Source organism: Episyrphus balteatus, chromosome 1 (genome assembly GCF_945859705.1).
Source record: "Episyrphus balteatus chromosome 1, idEpiBalt1.1, whole genome shotgun sequence".
Lineage (NCBI taxonomy): Eukaryota > Metazoa > Arthropoda > Insecta > Diptera > Syrphidae > Episyrphus > Episyrphus balteatus.
The window spans coordinates 39,821,325-39,843,121 of record NC_079134.1 but is presented as its reverse complement, the minus strand read 5'-3'; the positions used below and the strand labels follow the sequence as shown (position 1 = coordinate 39,843,121).

Genomic DNA, 21,797 nt, shown 5'->3' with positions numbered 1-21,797 from the left:
TTGTGGATTGTAAATAGGAAAATTCTTATTCGATTTTCCATATGTGGATTCTATTGGTACAATCTCCTCTCATAGAGAAAAAAAAATACACATACTACTTACATTCGTTACAGTTCTGTCGTGGATGGTGTACCTACTGTTATCTCCTCGGAAAATAAGGATTTTTTTGAATAATTTTTGTCTTGTATTTTCCCCCGTTATACCTACATTATTGTCTCAGACACACACACATACAAAAAAATTCTTTATGAAAAATCTGGCTTTACCTTATTTTTGCACACAGAAAATTTTTACCGCAAATTGACAGAAAGAAAAAGGACACAAAAAAAAAAAACTTTGAAAAGGTGTCCTGCAGGAATTTCGGATTTTGTTTTTTTAGTTTTGAATGAAACACGAACGCGTTTGGATCGAAATTGTGTACAAAAAAATATATATAAAAAAAAGGACAATAAACAACAACACAGTTTTAAATAAGAAAAATATAAACTAAGAAAATAAAAAAACAAAAAGCGGTATCCAAAGTGCGTAGATGTCCTTATTTTGATAAAGAAATTTATTTAAATTCAAAGAAAATTGTGTATTGCGTAATTATTCCGCAAAAAAGGATTCAAAGTGATATCAATAAATTTTTTGTGAAAGTTTATTTATCAATAATTTTGTGGATTTAAGCAAAAAGTTGTAAAAAAGGACGAAAAATAAAAAAACTATTTAAAAATGGTTATGTCTGAAATACGATGGAACAATAGTCCCGAGGATAATAATAACTCGTTGAAGCGTGACTTATTGAAAACACCAACAACAGGACACATGCAAAATCGATGTATGTATATGTATATAAAATTTCTATTTCTAATTGTATATTTTCTACCATGTTGTGAGATGTATAAGCTATTTATAGAATTTTCTTTTCCTTATGTGACCTCTTTGAATATTTATATCCTGCCAATTGTATGTGTAGGTATAGAAATTTTTGTTAAATTTGCAAAAAAAAAAATAAGATTTGCACACTTTTTCTCTCTTGTCAAGGATAATTTTCTTTTCTTTTTTTTTTTGTTTAATTTGTTTTGCAATTAAATAAGGATCATGCCTTTAGCACATTTATAAAAGACAATGTGATACCTGTGGTTTTTCTTTTGTATCTGGATGTATTGTAAGAAAGAAAAAGGATGTCTTGTAGGGCGGGTAAAGAGGTTTTGTTATGCAACTGCAGGTACCTAAAGAGGTGCTGTAAAGAGGTCAATAAAAAGAAAGCATGTTGCTGGGGAGTCTATAGGTTGATGTAGGTACCTAAATATGCCTTTTTGCAGGGTTAAAGGACTTAAAATCCTGTTTGATCTGATTAGAAAAAAATACTTACTTTTCTTTAAGGATAGGTATACCTACCTACATAATTTGAAATTTCATCTTTTAATTCTTTCTTTTGTTCGTTTATTAACTTTTGATAAATTCTGATTTTTTTGATATGATGACCATGCAAACTTCATTCAAAGATCATTTAGTTAAAAGAACTGAAAACTTACTTAAAAAACAACTGTGCTGTGATTTTTGTAGCTTTAAGGATTCCGTTATCTACCTAATGTTCTTGATAGGTATTTAATCTTTGACAGAAAGGTTTTTCAATGCCATTGCTCATGTAATTCGGGAGTCGTGTTATGAATATGATACACTCTGTGAAATAAAATTTAAATCTTCAAGATTGACTTTACTTTCGGCCACTTTAAACTGGTTTACGTTAGTTGGTATTAACTTGTACTTCATTTTTTTTTTGCGAGTGCCTATCTGCTTAGTAGTAGTTTTTGAGCTATTCTAGACAGTATTTCTGATCCGGAGAAAAACCTTTCCTAATTCTTCTGATTTGTTTTTAAAGCGATTTGCATTCTGATTAGTGTTGCATTTTGAGTCTGGAAGTGTAATTTTTCTATCTCCTGGTAAGTGTTTAAATCCTTAACAATCTGTATGAGACTAATGACGCCAACAAAATATAACGGTTTCGTCTGTTTTCGTTTGCTGGTTTGATTTGTCTTCGCTTCATAAATTTTAAAATCCATTATCTATAATCTACTACTATATAATTTTGTTGGGAGTTGGGAAAGGATTTTCCAATTAAAGGTGGTTCCGATCTTTTGTTGAGTTGCTTATTATATCGGTTTTAAGAATCAGCCAATTTTGGATATAATAAGAAAATATCACTAAATTCTAAGTATTTCTTCAGGTATTGGAGATTTTTACTCTCAAAATGACTGCTTTTTGAATATTCTTTATGGACCCAAATGTTACCAATACCTAGTCATTTTTAAGAATCTAACCTATTAAGCTTGTTAACTCTGTTTTAAAACTTATATGTACCTATATAAAGATCTTCAAATGTTACTTTAGATGATCCCGTAGCTAATAGAAAGCACCTGACGAAATGGACGAAAAAAAATCGTATTATCGGCTGGAAATGTTTCAAAACTCATTAATTGGTACCAATTTATTTACATACAATTGCTTGTTAGAAAGGAAAATGACAATTTTTGGTGGATTTGACCAATATAAATTATATTCACCATTTTGATTGCAGGACATCACGTAAAATGGCACACTGTCCAAAAGTACGTGATTTTAATTGAAAAATCGAGTCAAAGGGCTCCTTTTCCATTTTCTTCTAACAAGTGGTGCTTAATCCCCCCCCCAAATCTTTCTGCGAGTCATTCAAAACCCTGTTCCTGTTGGTTTCTCGTCTTCTTACTCTAGTTTTTGGAACTTCGAATAATTTGGATGCTTTTTTCCAGATTTTGGACGGAATCAAGGACTTTCCTCAGTCTAAGGCTTCCACTCTGTAGATCGTTTATGTTTAGCAGCCATTTTCATTATCAAAAAATTAAATTGTGAAAGCCAATATAAAACGGCATGTGAAAAAAAGTATGCCATTTTACCCATTTTGGGTTTTTTGAATTTAATTTTTATACCGAAAAATCTAAAATCGTTCTAAGCCAACTTATTACAGTAAATTATTAAGAAATACTTCATGCATACTTCTTTTTCCAAAATACAAAGTTTTTTATACTTTTTTTTTGCAAAAAAAAAACATCACAAAATTTTAAAGAGTGTACTTTTTGAGGTGGTTAGAGACAGTTTGACCTTTCAAATTTCAAATAATGTCTTAAAGTTGCTAAAATTTTGTTTATGTCGGTTTTGCCAGATTAACTTAAGAATCGCTTTCATAAAACTTTATAATTATGTTCGATTCTACGATTTCTAGCAAGGGGGCCATTTTACCTTGGGGTGCCATTTTAGGCCACTTTCCCCTACATATCATTAGGAAGGTTGATTCTTCTTCCAACCTTTTTTTTGTCTTCAAAAAATTGCAATATTTCTGCTCACTATGAACCATTTTGATGAAAAGAAGAGCAAATTCAACTGCATATTTGATTTATAAGAGCTTTCGAACACTAAAATAACATTGAACCAAAATAGAATTTAAATGATTTTTTAATTTTTCACAATTGAAGATGCTGTTAAAAAAAATTGCAGGATCCACTGTGACTGTGGTTGAGAAAAGGGGTGTAAATCTAAAAAAAAAAACTTTTTTTTTACCATTTTTCCAGTAGCTTCAAATGTTTGTATAACAGTTCAACGAATTTAGTGTATGTATGTTAATAGAATATGGTCTAGTAATCATGGTTTATGGTTAGATTAACTATAAGTGTTTGAGATCCGAACGTTATGAAAACTGACTTATTTATTACTGAAACCGAGTTAAAGGTTAGAATTATTATCCCTGGTGGACAATAAACATAAAATTAGAAGCCAACAGATGTCAAAAAAGTAGGTACTCTGAATTTTTTTTTTTAATTTAAGCAATATTAACTCTCAATCAACTGAAGCTAGCTATAGCTTTTCTTTCACTGTTGGAACTAACTTAACTTAAACCTTTTTTTAGTTATTTTAGTACTGAGGGATTCTATCGTATAGAGATTGTAAATCAGGAGGAATTAATTATTCCAAACTTTTCAAAATAATTTTTAAACATTTTTTTTAATTAATTTCTCAGAAAATACAAGATGGACTCTTCGAATTCTGTTTCTAGAACCCATTTTGTATATATGGCTAATATGAGTATTTGAATATATAAAAGTAAAAACTGAGTATGTGTTCGTTGTTAAAGAGTTATTCCTAGATTTCCTTTGATTCCTTTTTGTAGTTGCAACATATTGAATACTAGAACTTGTTTACTTTTTAATAATTTACAATAAATATGCAACAGTCACATAAACCCAAACTTATTTTGCAGATCCAATACTATTCTCAAAGACTTAAATAAGAAAAAACTGTAATTTTCTACATATAAAACTTCTGCGAATCGTGCGAAACATAAAACTTGCTTGTTTTGCTAAAAAATTGACAATTGACGAAAAGTAAAAACAAAAGAGTATTCTCGAGTCTATTGTTTACTTTACCAGTATTTATTTTTTTAATACAATAATCCTCAATGAATTATCGGATTTTGAAAAATGGAGAAAAATAGAAGAGTTATTCAAAAAAAATATTTCCAATTTATTCTTTTCGAAATTTAGGAATACCTTCCACACATTCTACTGCGAGTTTAACATTTCAAAATTTGTCCGAAAAATTAATAAGTACTAATGGCTTAAATGTGTACCTACTTTTGCAGAATAATGTTCACTCTTAAGCTTCTTAGACGAGCAGAAAATTTATTTTCTGCTTTCAGTTTTCGGTATTCCAAATTCTTGGCATCACTTCAACTCAGGAGTACTCATTTCCCCTTATTCCCTTTTAAAGAACAAAACATATGAACCAATTAATTTGCATTAAACAAATTAGATCAGCCATGAAAATATATATCCATCCATTCATGTGTTTATATAGGTCGTCTGAGTATACGTGAGGTCTGAGGTGCCTCCTATACCTAATTATAAAATTTTCCAATTTTCACTAAAATATAAAGGTTGCCCTCAAACGCCCTATTGCTAACCCTCTTCATTTATATAACAACCAATAAACAAATTTTTGACCTTTCATGTGCCCTGCACCCCCTCTATACACACACAACACAATGTAGTAACATATAACAATCCCATATCCAATTCAAATGCATAATTTATGTTAAAAATCTCATTTTACAAAAAAAAAAATAAAAATACAAAACCAAAAATCCCATTCTTACATCTGTCATCTATAACATCGCGCGCGTCTGGCACGAGCCAGAGAGGAAAAAAAGGGCATTATTGGTCGAACTGAAAAAAAAAAATAAAGAAAACCCATCAAAGGGGACCCTTTTATGACCGAAACGAAATAAATTTAAATTTTTAAATAGATGCATTTCATAGTGAACACACACACACACAAATATACACAAAATGGACAGGACATAGAAAATAATCTCATTTTTAAATTTGATCCTTGTTGTTGCATTTTCAACAAGGACGCATACCTAATTACCCTCTTTGACCCCTGGGTAACATTTATATAAACATTACACAATGAAGGTCCTTTTTTTTTTCTTGGTCATGCGATGGGGATGTTTGTGTATGGACCAAATCCTTTTCCATTGAATATTCCTTGCGATTAATGTTGTCGCGTGTCAAAGTGAATTCTGTCCAGTTTCGCCTTTAACTTTTAGAAAATGGGTCCTTCACATCTCTCCAATATTGACCACAGGCATATTAAATTCACACACAGGATATACACATAACAGAGTTTCACAGCATCAAGGATATCGATTTTTATGTCTGGTATTGATCTGGCCAAAAATGCACATAGAATATGGAATCTGCTATGTGTGTTGAGGGGGATATATAGTTTTTGTGGCGAAATTAGTTCCATTAACTATTACACTCATCACGCACGTACAAACTAACACACACACACAGATATATAATCAAAATAAGGACTTTTTCCTAAAATAAAAGATAAGATTTTTTTTCCTATTTTTGGAATGTAATTTTTTCTCCCCAAAAATAAGACCAAAAAGAAGAAAAAAAAACTTAAATAGGATCCACTTGATGAAGAAGATGAGAATAAAGAAGAGAAGAAAAAGTAAAAGCAAACAATGGAGCAGGGAGCTGGAGCAACAAAACTCTCAGACATTAGTGGAATGGGTTAAACAGTTTTCTTTCTAATTATCTCGTCTAAGTATTTGTTTTATTTTCATACAGGGATTTCTCATTCAATGCGCATTATCCTTAGGTGTTATTAGCCACCGAAAATAATAATGAATCAAGAAGAAGAGAGGGCAGCAAGAGAGACAAACAATGGAGGGATTTTGTTTGTAGACTTGCGTTTCGTCCTGATGGTGTTATTTTTTTTTTGTTTTGTTTTTTTTTTTTTCTTCATCCTTTGGTGTCGTTGTCCTTTTTCTTACTTCATTTGCGTTGATTTTTATGCTCGAAACTAAGCTGCACCTTGGCTATATAGTTTTTTTTGGTAATAAATTATCTTCAAGTCCTTTAAGATGAACTCTACATAAAAAAAAAGAATATCCTTGAATCCAGGGTGTTAATGAAAATAGCCACTTTTTGGTTTGAGTGGATAGCGTCGCGTCTTCTTGTTCATGTTCATGTCCATATCTCGTCTGGTACCTATGATGTGCAAGAAAAAAAGGACTTTTTATCCAAATAAACCAGGTGGTTGGATGTGTATATTCTTCTTGCTTGTTGCTGGTCAGCCGGTTTTTATACACACGTCCCTGCAAATGTCGATACATTGTAGATACAATCTGTTAGTACCTATTTCTTCTATTCAAGTCAATGGCATTTGACCGGTGGATATTGATTTTTTTTTAAGCCAAAAATGTAGTTCGAGTACCTACCTTACCTATAAAGTTGATATTTTACGATTGTGCATTGATGTTATGACCACAAGGGCCTGGTGAAAAAAAGAGCAATATGGTCAGTAGAATGACGGTCATAAAAATAGCAGTTGCATGAGTCATAAATTTAATTAAAATAGTTTTTTATAGGTTTTGTTTTAATTTTATGTAAATCCAAATGCACTTTTTAGTTAATTTTAAATTTAACTAAATTTTGTTTCTTTTTTCAGATATCAGTCGGTTATCGAGATCTCCATCGCCACTGCAGAGTAATGGTGAGTGTTAATTTTTAAATATCGATACCTTCCCGTAAGAATGTATTAAGCGGCACTTTTTTCGAAAATGACTTTTTTTAAGGAACTATACTATGATTTATGCCCCACGTTTTGGCCTGGGTTTGGCTGTCCTATCATGTATGAAAAAGAAGATATGGAGAAAATAAAATTGTAGCAACCGATAAGTTTTCCCACTGGAAAATGTTGTTCCCTGAAATTTGTACTATCCGCCAAAAAAATTATGCTAAGCGACATACTTAAAAATATTATTGTCGTAACCAACAGAACGTTTTTTCAAGTCTCTATTTTTTGTGACCATGTCAATGTTTTAAGCGCCATTTAACATTGTATCAAGCGCCAATGTCGTGACCGCAAAAATGTACTAAGCGACTAAAACTTCTTATCTGGTTAAAATTTCGTTTTTGTAATGATGTCAAGTTTTTATTCTAAAAATCCCTTTCGAAATCTGTTCCTTCCAATAAAATACACGAAAAAATAAATAAATGAGACGTTTTTTTCGTTTCCTGAACAATTTTAAAAATGTCGCTTAATACCATCAGGTCGAAATCAAAAACAAAGCAAATCTAAGATTTCGGGTATCTGAAAAACAAAAAACATAAGAGTTTAGTTTCATATTTTTTCAAAAATCAGGAACAATATTGGATCAATTTAATGAAAAACTGCATGTGCAGTTTTTTTCCATGTCGAACGTTTCCAGCAAATTTCTTCCAACTTTTGCAATAAAGCACCATACATAGCTTTCTTGTCGTCTCAAGTCTTAATAGAATTTCTTCTAATATTATGAATTATGAATTTCGCATTGTAGTTGTCGCTTAAAATTATTTGTGGAACTTCTACAAATTCATTCGGGATAGTTGATAGATTTTTTCAAGTCCCACTTTATTGAGTTTCATTTAAAGTTTTTAGTAGCTTAAGTGTAATGCATTAGAAACTCATTTTTTGGGTTAAGAAAGTAATGTCGATTTAAGATTTCAACACTAGGTATAATTATTATCTTCTTTTATGTTCTCGCTTCTCGATTCTTTACAATATTTTCTCATTAAACTTATCGGTCATACATTTTTTTTCCAAACGATAGAATAACTGAGTAATAGTAAGCTCAGTTATACCATTAAAAAACGTTTGTTTACGTGTTCGTTTTGCCTTTCAAGTTTTAACCGTTTTTTTTTCTTTATTCTTCAAATGCTTCAAAGTTAAATTTGTTTACCACTAAATTTATATTTTTTGGAAAATTTCTCTGAAGTTGTGATTTTTTCTAAAAAAAAAAAAGAAAAACTAAAATGTAGCTCGTAAAATTAACCGTTTTTCATGAAAACTTATTCGTTTGGGAAAAAAACATCCATATCTACATGCTTTTAGGTTTTAGAATACCTCTATACTCAATTTTACCTAATTGACAAAATAATTGTATAAGGTTTTTTACTATCTAGAGTAGAGAGTTTTCTTTATCTAATCATCATATTTTCAGATTAATGATATTGACTACGTATTTATCTTCTTTTAACATAGACTTGGAGGTCAAAACATCATATTTTTTATTTTCCAAACTTTCCAAAAAATTTACAAAAATTGTGGCTGATTACCTTTAATTTCGATTTGTGTCAGGAGTCGTCGTCGTAGCCAAAAAATTCTCGACTTGCTTTTCTTTCTTCATTTTAATGGAGTAATAAAGATTTGTTAGCCGTAATCTCTATGCTTTATAACTTTCTTGCAAGTCTTTGATCTATAAATACTTTTGTAGTCCCTTATAAATGCCTTTAACTAGGTTTTGCTCTCTTTTCTTGAAAATAAATATAAGTCAGCTGTCGAGGCCTTGAACTTGAACCCCATTCTAAGTAAGATTTCTGTTGCTTTCTTCCTCCTCGGGCAGATTGCTTGAGATCATTAAATGCCTTTATTGAGTTTTCGGACTTTTTTTTTTCTTGTCCCAAAATTTGGAACCCTGGTAGTTGTACATGTAAATTTCTTCACTGAATTTCGTATTCAAATAAGCATTTTTAACATCAAAGCAGAGCACATGTAAACGTCTCAAATGTGCATCTACAAGAAGAATTATTGTTTTACCACTGGTGGTCTCATCATAATCTTCACTGTAAAACGTAGGTAAAACGAATTTCGCCTGCAAAGTAGTTTGAAATAGTAAGACAGACCAACCTTGAGCGTGTCACAATTCCTTGCTCTTTGGGAATAAAATTACAAAACTGCACAAGGTATGCGCTTTGGCCCCAAAATATTTGCATTTTATTAACGTTTTATCTTCATTTGAGTCAACTAGTAACCTAATAAAAATACAAATTTTGCTGCTATATTTCGGTACAAAAAAAAAAAATTAATAAGCCAACCACTTGAAGCAGAAGTGGTTTTCAAAGACATATTTCTTAAAACAGTTTGGCCATTTGCTACAAATTGAATTTTTATTTGAGAGAACTCAAAAATAAGTGCATCGTAGTACTTATCCAAAAATAGAAACCAATTCCCAATTTATTTTTTCTTTAAACTGAATAAGTGCTCAATATTTTAATTGAACAATCATGTACCTACAACATTCCATGGCTCGTGCCAAATATCTTGCATCTTATATAAGACCCTTCTCAATTGCCTTAAATTGACACATCACTAAAACGACATTCTCACTTTCAAAAACCCCCGAAAAAACAATTACATCTGAACCTAATCGCTCTTTAAATAAGACCCTCAACCGTCTCCTTCTAGAAACCAAAAGCCCCTCCATCATCAATTCGTTTTAGTTTTCATTCATTTCTAGAAATAAGAAAGTGAGATAGGGGTAAGAAAATCCGCTCCCTAGTCTGCTCCTTTTTTTCGAAAACACCCTTCTATCCAAAAAATTAACATCTGCTTACAGATAAAATCTAAATCAATGTCGTGATCCCACAAAGAATAGTTATAAAGCCTTTTGTAAATAAAATAGAAACTGAGAAAAAAAAGGATTCAAATCCACTCTCCCTTTTTTTCAATCTTAAAGGTTTTGATTTTTTTTTTATCAAGAGTAAGACACAAGTTCTTCGCACTTTCTTAAAGTAGATTCTTAAGAGGATTTAATATATTAGCACCCTTTCCTTCCTTTTTCGAAATCGTAATAACTCACTTCTTGAAGATGTCAATTTAGTCCTTTTTTTTTTGTTATTGACAAAATATTTACAATCCAATTCAACAACAAGGACAATTCAAGGGGGTAAAGAGAGTGTGCCAAGTCCATTATATCAAGTCCATATAAAGAAGAAATAGATGCATAACCCTCAAATTAGGTAATAAAAAATGAAAACATACCAAAAAGGATAACACCACACATGTGAATCCTTATGAATAAAAAAATAGGTAACAAAATATCTACATGTGATGTAGATATATTTGCATGGTGTTCTGGTCAGTCTATAAACATTCAAATATATGAAAAAAAGGACGATTTTGAGTGTGAATTTGAATTCTAGGATCATCACAGGATCATTCTCTCTGTGATTTTGGTCAATGCAGATATCGAAATTCTCCTTTTGAATGCGGAACATCTGTTTTTTTTTTTTTCTTATTCCTTTCCATATTCGACATTATACATTTTCCCATATGGAAATAGGACACGTTTCGTCCTTTTTTTTTTGGACAGAAGTACGTGATGATTCTTCAGCATCATATGCAGAATAACTGGCACCATTCAAATGACCATTTGAATATTCGATGAATGTGTGTATATTTTTTTTGAATTTCAAAGATTTTTGAATAAAAATTATTATTCATGTCCTTTTTTTGGGCAAAAGTATACAAAAAAAAAAAGGATAAGAATATTTGCAAACGTTAGTTTCACACCTTTTGAACATCATCCATTTGAATAAAACCAATCGAATGTATTCAGGGGTGGAATTGAAAATTTGTTTTTCATCTGCCAAATACATATATGATATCCTGAGAAAGGATAACAAACACTTTCTATGTATGTGTTTTTTTTTGAATTGCAAAAATTCAATATGATTATTTATGCATTCGTTTGGTGTGTCAAAATGAAAATAAATATCCTTTTCATCACCCCACACTCTAGCACAGTTCTTCAAGGACTCGTCATAGTCCATCGTCGTCAGCCGGTTTCAACCTCTTCTATACTCAATCAAAACATGAAAACTCACTTTTCCCTCTAAAGTGCTTGTTGGAGGTAAACGGAAACATATGCATACCAAGCACGCATATATATTCTAGTAGCAGCAGAGTCCTTTTGATGTATAAATACGAAATGTTTTCTTTGAATTTTTGTTTTCTTTTATTTTCGTCCTGAATTTTTTTTTCTGTTTGGTTATTCGATTGTGGTAACCATTGGACTATGAAATTGACCAATTTCCATTGCAATATCACGAATATTGAGAGGGTTTTTTTTTTTGCTATTTTATGAATAATGTCCATTAGGCAACAAGGATTTTTTTTTCAAGGAGTATTGAGGTGTATCCTTTTCCCACATTTTGCATAAAATTTTAATTTTACCATAAACCTTTTGAAAAAAAGGTTGAAAAATCGAAGCAATAATGTGATCTGCATAGGAAATAAATATTTGCACGTGTCCTTGATCCTTTTTTCACCCATTTTTCCCCCTCGAAACTACTTTTAACATCGATTTTTTTTTTCTTTTCTTTCAATTTCAGTTTCTGATGATGGAGATAGTGTTGGTAACACAAGTGACCGTTGCCGATCACCTTTAAGCCCACCAAGACACCATCATCCTGAAGATGATAATACCGAAGCTCTCAATCTTACCAGCGACAATTCTCGACACAGTGCAACTCCACCTCCATCAGCGATGACCATGACCACAACTCCCACATCATCCCTTCAGATTCCTAATCTTCAAGCAGGACTTGTACCAAATGCATTAGGTTCGCTCATGATGCAGAATCCTCTGCTGGCTGGAGCCGGTCTCAATACGATCTCTCCACAGGACTTTAGTGCTTTCCAGCAGGCTCTGCAAGCACAACAAGTTGCTCTCCAACAGCAATTCCAAAGTTACATGGAACTTATTCGTAGTGGTTCGGTGGGATTGCCTAAGGATGACCCAGCAGTTGCAACTCAAATTGCTGCCGCCCAGTTTCTCCTTCAGAATCGAGTTCAAGCTTTGACACAAGCCGCACAACAGTTGCAAGCTTTGCAGAAGCAACAACAACATCAAACTCAAACACAGCAACAACAACACAATGATATCCATCAACACATACAGCAAATTCCAAATATGCCAACGACAATCAAGTCTCACCACATAACATCCACCTCGACACCGACCCATCGCAGTCCTATGAATAGCCCAGCGAGTAGTCCTCTGCATCAGCAGAATACACCGATCGGTGTTGGAAGTGGAGGAGGTTATGTTGGAAGCAATCAAGTGACTCCACCGAACAGTGGGAGTTTGAAAGTTGGAGGTATCTTAACACCCAGCACACCAAGTGGCGCCCCACAAACCCCTCAAATGCCAAAACACATGACTGTCAATCAGCAGCGAGCAGCTGGTGAGCCCTCACCTGAAGAAACCACCGATTTGGAGGAGTTGGAACAATTCGCAAAGACATTTAAACAACGGCGGATAAAACTGGGATTCACACAGGGAGATGTAGGCTTGGCAATGGGCAAGTTGTATGGCAATGATTTCTCACAAACCACCATATCGCGTTTTGAGGCTTTGAATTTGAGCTTTAAGAATATGTGCAAGCTGAAGCCGTTGTTGCAGAAATGGCTTGAAGATGCCGATCGAACTATTTCAGCTACTGGAGGGTGAGTTTAGATTCTTAGAATTTATTTTTAACCTCGATTTTTGTGATTTTGATTTTTGATCGAACAGGTTTGATAACGGTTAATTATTTTTTCTTACAGAGTTTTTGATCCAGCAGCACTTCAAACGACAGTCACAACTCCCGAAATTATGGGTCGCCGTAGAAAGAAGCGAACTTCTATTGAAACCTCGATTCGAGGAGCTCTCGAAAAAGCTTTTGTCCTTAATCCTAAACCAACGAGTGAAGAGATTAGTCAGTTAGCTGATAGGCTTTGTATGGAGAAAGAAGTTGTTCGTGTGTGGTTTTGTAATCGTCGGCAGAAAGAGAAACGTATTAATCCAGCAATGGATAGTCCGACGGGGGCAAATGGTGGCAGTGAGTCACCTTATATGATGATGCACTAAAGACGAAAACTATTGATTAGTGAATGACTGTTGCAATCGAATGAAGAAAGGGGTTGTTGTACACCCTTCTTTGCCTATCTTTAAAAAAAAAAAAAAACATGTACAGGTGAGTTGAAGTATTTGTTTTATTTATGTATAAATTAAAAACATTAAAATAAAAATTAATAATTAAAATATTTTTTTTAAATTAAAATTAATAATTTTGTTTCTATTTTTTTTTCTTCCAGGTAACTAGACACACATCAAACCTAAAATAGAATTAAAACTTTAAAAAATAACAGTAAAAAAACCTACTAAAATTAATTAAGTCAGTGTAAAATGTATAATTAAGTAAGTAAATTACTATAAGAATTATTTAAAACAAAAAAATTAATACTATTAACTTTTATATGTTTATTTTTACTCATTTTCTGAGTTGAATAAAAAAAAGACAAACTGAAACCCAAGAAAAAAGAAAAAAAACAACTACTTAACATAATTAATAAATTTTAAACAAAGTTTAATAATTAAAAAAATTAATAAATAATTTCTTTATAATAATTTGTTTTCCTAAAAAAATTGGTGTACCTCTGAAACTGATCTACTTAAAGTTTAAAATTTATTTTTTCAATTCTTTTTGTTTTTGTAAATGATTTCTTGTTTAATGTAATAGCTGTTGTGTCCAAAATGTAAATGTTTAAACTGATTAATAATCCAGTCAAATAAGGGTTTAACCTCGGAATGAATGTTAGTAGAAATTTTTTTTGCTCAATATCTTCCTTTTGTCATTCTATAACATATCTCAAAAGTCTAGAAAAATCTCATGTCCGCTTGTCGCGATTTCAAGGTCAAATCGCGAAATGGAGATTTTCAAAATTAGCAAAAATAGGCTATGGTATTATATACACATATGATACATTATTTCAAGGTATTTTTTAATGCTGATTCCAAAAAATCTAAAATCAAGACAATCTGACGTCTCTGAAAAAAGTTATACCTGTTTTTCATCTGTCAACTCATATTATTATAACAGTTGCAAACTTACTGCCGAAAAACCCTTAAAAGTTATGGTAGATGAACCAAATTTTGCATGAAGATTTTAGAATCCATAATTATTAAAAATCAAAACTATCCATTACAAAAAATATATATACCTACGAAATAATGGTATTTTTTTATGAAGGGGCAAATTTTAGGATATGCACTAAAGAAGATTCTTGTTCATCTTAGGAATAAGTGCTAATAGGCTAATTTTTTCATTTTAATCTTTGTTTGGATATTCTTTAACTACCCTCAAAAATCTAAAAAAAATCTCATGTCCGCAAGTCCTAATTTTCTTGGTTGAAAATAAGGTGCAGATTTTAAAAATTTAATAAGAAAAGTTTAAATTTTTATATGTATACCCACATAAGCGACATGATTTAAAGGTATTTTTTAACACTTATTCCAACAAAACTCACAAACAAGTCAGTCTGACCATCCCTGAAAAGTAATGCACCTTATTCATGTTGATCTGACACAAATATCTGAAGTGCAGTTTTTCAATTTTTTAAAATCTGCACCTTATCTTTAAACCAAGAAAATTAGGACTTGCGGACATGAGATTTTTTTTAGATTTTTGAGGGTAGTTAAAGAATATCCAAACAAAGATTAAAATGAAAAAATTAGCCTATTAGCACTTATTCCTAAGATGAACAAGAATCTTCTTTAGTGCATATCCTAAAATTTGCCCCTTCATAAAAAAATACCATTATTTCGTAGGTATATATATTTTTTGTAATGGATAGTTTTGATTTTTAATAGTTATGGATTCTAAAATCTTCATGCAAAATTTGGTTCATCTACCATAACTTTTAAGGGTTTTTCGGCAGTAAGTTTGCAACTGTTATAATAATATGAGTTGACAGATGAAAAACAGGTATAACTTTTTTCAGAGACGTCAGATTGTCTTGATTTTAGATTTTTTGGAATCAGCATTAAAAAATACCTTGAAATAATGTATCATATGTGTATATAATACCATAGCCTATTTTTACTAATTTTGAAAATCTCCATTTCCCGATTTGACCTTGAAATCGCGACAAGCGGACATGAGATTTTTCTAGACTTTTGAGATATGTTATAGAATGGCAAAAGGAAAATATTGAGCAAAAAAAATTTCTACTAACATTCATTCCGAGATTTACCCCTTTTTTCTCCTTATTTGACTGTATTATAAGAATAATTAATTAGTTTTTATTTTATTGTATTTTTTTTTGTAAAAGTATTAAGATTAAGATATTATTGTATAGTAATGAATACTGTGATAATAAATAATGATTAATGAAAAAAAAAAAATAAATAAATAGTAATTGGAAAAATTAATAAAAAATAAAAAAAGTCAAAAATTGATAAAAAAAAAAGTTTGGGTTTTAATTTCGAGATATTCGAAAAATTGGATTTTATATGCAAATAAAGAATGATAAATGGTAAGTTAAATATTATATTTTGTTTTTTAAGGTTCATGTATTTTTTCAAGGGTTAATATACCCTTTAATATGATGAACACAGTACGAGCTTTAGGAAAATAGTCGAGGAATTGAAAGGAGATATGTACCGATGAATATTACTTATAAAATTATGAGCTTTAAAATGGGATAGAAAAACAAAAACCTGTTAAGTGTTATAAACAGAGAAAAAATAAGATGGTGTCCACTTTAAATCCCCCTCTCTTGATTTACATTTGATATCAAGTTTCATGATCTCGAGTGGTAGATCACATAAGTCGATATTGGGACAGTAACATCCTGTTGACAAAATTTCATGGAGACATTAAACGACACCAAAAATTCTAAAGCTTTTGGGAAAATTCAAATGCTATAATTTATTATCTAAATTATATTTTTTTAAGAAAATTGCCCTTCCCGCCTAACCGGAGGGAGATAGACACTCCCTCCTATAGTAAAAATTTATTGTATTTAACCCCTCTATAAAAAACCGATATTCATTCTTGGTTGCTAAGTTATCGTACTTTCCCCTCAAATGTTTCTTTTTTACTTGAGTAAAACTGAAAATGCGAAAAAAATATAGGTTCAAATGGCCATACTTCGGTTAGCTTTCAATGAAAAAAAAAAAATAATAAACACAGCATTTTGAAGGAAATTTAATCTCCTTTCTCTTATTAGAGCAATGTTAATGTCTATCTCAGCCCAAAAAAGGAACACAGCCAAAAATGTAAAATATTTTTTTTATGATTGTTTTGACTGTTTTGGTAAGGAATTTTTTTTTATCAATTTTTAAAAAACATAATTTGTATAGGAAATTTAATTCTCTACAAAAAGTGTTAAGGACAATGTCTCAAAATTTTGCTTCGTTTACGAGATATATTGAAAAAACCAAAAAGGGGGCTTTTGCACCCCTATCTTCAGTTTTCACTCTCTCATTTAATAGCACTCCGTGGTTTTATGTTCTTTTATGACCCATTGAACGATTGCTGCAATAAAACCCGTGAACGTCTTAGTTCCTTTCTAAAAGACATAATCAATAGCCTATAAGGAAAAAGGCAAAGCTTTTATACTATATTCTATATGTATCGCAACACCAATGTAGTTCGAATTGAAGAGAGTATAGCACAAAGTATGCGGGATTTTTTTCTACAGCGAACTTGCATTAAAAAAAAAACTCAAAATACGAGTTTCAAAAGGACACAACTTAAAAGGTTACAAGACATATTGGTGAAATGATGAAGCTGAAGCATTTGTAGGTACCTACTATATGGGTACAAAAAAAAAAAAAAATAATAAAATAAAATTCGTTTTTTTTTTAAATAAAATAAAATCTGAAATCAAATTACCCTCCAAAACAAGTATGCAGTTTTGATTGATATATTAACATGCATTTTTAGAAAAAAAAATTTCAAAATCGTTCAAGCCGTTTTTTAAAAAACTAATTTTTTATAAATAATTTTTTGGAAAAAAAGTTTTAAAATAAAATTGGTATGCCATTTTGTAGAAATTACTAATCAACATCTAAAAACAAAATTTCAAAAAAATTCAATGTCCCAAAAAAATTCAATGTCCCGTTTTCGAAAATTTGATTTTTCAAAAAAAAAATTTCAAATTTTTTTTTAAAAATCCAAAAATTATTTTTTTTGGAAATTTTATTTTTGGCTTAGACTAAAATCATATAAATGCTTCTTTACAAAAAGTTTCGTTGCAATCGAATAAGCACTTTCGGAGATAATCGGATTTGAAAAAAAAAACGGTTCTATGGCAGGTACCGTTAATAATGATTTTCAAAAAAAAAAATTTTTATTAGAAGATAGGCCTTATGGGGGAAAACTTACATTTGAATTTTTTAAACAAAATCGTTGGAGCCGTTTTTGAGCAATTTCAATTTTACTAAAATCGGTATATGACAAGTATTTTTGGTCCAAAAAAATTAATTCCAAAAACCCCTCTGTAGAGTCGCCAAATAATACCACATACCAAGTTTGACATCAATCGGTTCATCCGTTTAGGCTGTAGCTTCGTTTACAGACAGACAGACTGACAGACAGACAGACAGACAGACAGACGGACTTCCGGGACCCAATTTTTTGGCATTCTCTACCATCGTAATTTCATGGAAAAATGCTATCTCAACTTTTTTTTTTGTACAAATGCATAACTTGATATATAGAACCTACATATATCGCAAGTAAAAATTAAGCATGGGCAAGAATTATGGAAACACCTAAATGTCAAATATCCAAAGATTGAAATAAGATATCGACATAAATTAAATGCAGTTACAAAGGTTTGTGTTTTATATAAAAATTAAATTATTAGCGAGGTTTTTAAGTGTAGTATTAGAATTTAAATTTCTATTGAAATGGGTCAGGGGATGTCAAAGTAGCATTTTCTTAAATCCCCCATAAACGACGTCATTATTACAGAAAAGTTCTCAGTTTGAGTGCTGCATAGCTTTTAAGATTCAAATAGGTTCTAACAAATATAGCAAATATACAAACAAGTTGTAAAAGAAATTTGTTCTGGGCGGGATTTTGCACAATTTAAAAAAATCTGATTTTTTGCGAAAATGTGCATTTTTCGGAGCCTTCCCGATTTCCTTTTTTCCATTGACGACTCAAAAAAGGGGATCAGATCAGGTTCTAGAGACCAGTTATGAGCAGTTGGTAGTGAAATGAAAAAGATTAAGTCAATTTAGATGGGTTCTAACGCGTCATAAAATATCGATTTTCGTAAAAAACGAGCAATCTTCAGAGGCTTCCCGATTTTTATTTTTCCATTGTCGAATAAAAAAAAAGTATCAGAATATGTTCAGAAGACCATAAGGCATAAACCATGCGTTGCACGCAGTGATCTGAAAGAAAAGTTCAAAAATGCTCCACTCTATTATCCATCATCTTCTCAAGAACTGCAGCAATTTTTATTCCTTTTTCAGGATAGACTTTGGGCCCTTTTATAACTGTTGTCCATTTATTTAAATTATCACAGTTATAAAAAAAAATTAATGCACAGGTATTATATCATTGTTTATTTATTTTGCAATGTCTAAGCGTTGCGGTTGAACGAAATCCCACTGCTACCGAAATGTTTTATAGATTTTATAGTTTTAAAATTTATTGAAATTTGACAACCGCAATAAGTTGTATGTCGTGTTAAATATTTTTAGTCTTATGAGACTGTGGCGTATGAGTAACTTTTTCGTTAAAAATAAGGTTGGATTGTCAGAATGTCAAGGGAATCATAACCCTCCCATGTAACTGCTTCACACTTTTGATCCACCTGTGGGGTTCGCAGGGTTGACTTCAGAAATCGGGGGCAAGTCTCCCGGTTTTGTATTGTTCCATTTCTGAGGCCAACTGAGGCTGGTGTTTTTATATTTCCTTGTAGCGGGCATTTTTATAATGTAGTCTTCCTCGGATCTTCTTGCCTGAAATTTAAAGTCCTCATCGAAATTTAGAGCCCACTTAAAAAAACTATTCCTATTGTCAAAAAATACCTTGAACTTTTCGCAAACCTGATAATCAACCTGAAAATGAGTAATAGCTCCTATCAATTAATTCTGACTTAAAAAGATCCCAACATAATCTGCTTATTTACATAATCATGACGGATTGCAATTTCTTTTCTTATAGTTATCTTACCTCCAAACCGTATGCAAAAGAATAAGATATGAATTTACCTTTTGTTCTAACAAATTGAAGACTTGCATGTTGTCAAAACCATTTGATTAATTAGAAAAACTATTCAAAACGTTACAATGTATCATTTTTCTTTACAAAAACACAATACAAGATCAACCTGGCAAATGTTTCTGTTTTAAATGAATGCATTTTATGCAATTTTTATCGTGATCTTTTAAGTTCTTATTCTCTCCCCACTAACTTTATCACAACTTTTAAATCAATCCAACAAAAGATAGAATTACAAATGACATAAAAGGGAGCTTACTCCATATTCAGTGTGACCAGATTAATAGATTTTTCTTGTTCTCTTTTAAATTCGTTAAAGAATTTCTAACCTATTTTTTTTTTTTAAATAGTAAAATTCATTTTGTCAAAGCTGGTCACACTACCACCACATAACCTTCAAAAAGAAATGGCGCCTTCATTTGTTTATAGCTCGTCTCCGTCTTGGGAGAGCCTCGCCGTCGTCGTCGCGCTGCGCGTCAACATAATTAATCCGCCTTCACTTAGAACGCGCACTTTATAGACCTCCTTAGCATATACAGATACACTGATCTGATACTCTATGAATATGATAGCCATTAGCGGATGCATCTCTGAACTTGATAAGTGTGACGAATGAGACACAGAGGCTTAGCGCGCTTTCATCTGTAGCCGAGGGTGGAAATTAACCCGAATCGAGTGAGTTTTTGCAAAAAGGCAGCCGCGCGAGTATAGTAGTTAAAACCCATAAAACAGCAATCCAACAACAACAACAACAAAAGTATAAAGAACAATCAGACAAAAAAGTTTTTAATATACTTCCATGGAAATTAAAGCGACACCGCAATTCAAATAAAATAAAGAATACAAAAAAAAGCAAAAAAAATTAATAACGAAACATGCAAAATTGAAATTAATTCATGGAATCTTTTATATGCGGGCGGGTAAGGAGCCAAGAAGAAACTACAAATACAAAGTCTAGAAATGGAAATATACAATACAACTGTGCGAGTTTGGATATGGAGCTGGGAGAGCCAAAGGGAACACAGTCAGTCTGGGCAATTAAAATCATCAGAGTGGATGATTTAAGAAGGAAAACGTGCAGATTGGCATCTAAACTTATGAATGTGTATAGCTATAGCTTTAAAACACACACAAGACTCGAATTCAAATTTATATTATTTATCATCTTATGCAGTGTGGAGCCGTCATGAAGATTCAGACCGATAGATGGCGGCAGTGGAGGTGAATTGACATTTCCTTAATGCATATTCAGCGCAGAGATAATAATATTTTTTTAATGCACTTATATGAATCGCTATCGCAATTGTTTTAAATTGTTTTCTTGTTTTTCTTCATTTTTGTCTGTTTTGTTTAAGAAATTGAGGAAAATAAATTATAGTAATAGAGTCTTGATGCGTTTACAACTTAATTTGTATGCTTCCTTTCAGAAACGGTAGGAGAGTCATTAATCTACACAGTTAGTCATATGCATTTTTAGAATGTTTTTTTTAAATCATTTAAAAAAAAAATAAAAATAAAAATAAAGAAAGTATACCTACATTTTTTTAGAAACTATTAATAAACACCTAAAACCAAAGTTTCAAAAAAATTCAATTTTTGATTTAAAAAAAAAATTACCTAGTTATTTTAAAAATCCCAAAAATTATTTTTTTCAAAATTTAGGTTTTGATTTATGGTAAGACAATAAAAACGCTTTTCCATACTAAAAATCGTTAAAATTGAATCAGTTATTTCAGATTTACTTAGAAATAAAAAAACGGTTCTATGGAAGCACGGGTAACTACCTGATAATGATTTTGAAAAAAAAAAATTCATTTAAAGATACGTATTGTCTATAAACTAATACCTACTTGAATTTTGTATTCAAGTCGTCGGAGCCGTTTTTGAGAAAATTAAGCTCTTCCTAAATTGATAAATGAAAGGTATCGTTATTTTTGGTCCAACAAAATTAGGTAAATAAAAAAACTGCTCTATCCAGTCTTCCAAAACTGCTGCCTACCAAGTTTGAAGTGGATCGGACCATCCGTTTACACTTTAGCTCCTTAAAGAGACTAACAGACTTCTTGACAGAATGTTATAAAGAGGCTCCCACAAACAATGGTGATGTTCGTAGTATCTTCTCAAACAAGTGCATCAACAACAGCTACTTTCCGCTGATATGGAAAACTGCAAAAATCGTGGCGATTTTTAAGAAAGGTGCTGGAAATATGATCTCCAATTACAGGCCAATCTCTCTTCTCATCAATCTTGGTGAGCTTGAATGCTGTGACACTACAGAAGCTAAAGAAGTTTTGCAGTGATAATAACATTATCCCTGGTATGCTGCCTTGAAATTTACTTTAACGAACTCCTGCGATTCCAAAATCTCTC

General features: G+C 31.4%; 1 protein-coding gene across 1 annotated transcript; it reads left to right on the top strand.

The window, feature by feature from the left end:
* Positions 1-240: 240 nt before the first annotated feature.
* Positions 241-13,358, top strand: LOC129915083 (protein nubbin). Its single transcript, XM_055994546.1, has 4 exons — positions 241-820; positions 7,045-7,089; positions 11,751-12,867; positions 12,967-13,358. Exons 1-4 carry the CDS (start codon positions 715-717, stop codon positions 13,268-13,270), a joined length of 1,572 nt encoding a protein of 523 aa, XP_055850521.1. The 5' UTR covers positions 241-714; the 3' UTR covers positions 13,271-13,358.
* The last annotated feature ends 8,439 nt before the right edge of the window (positions 13,359-21,797 follow it).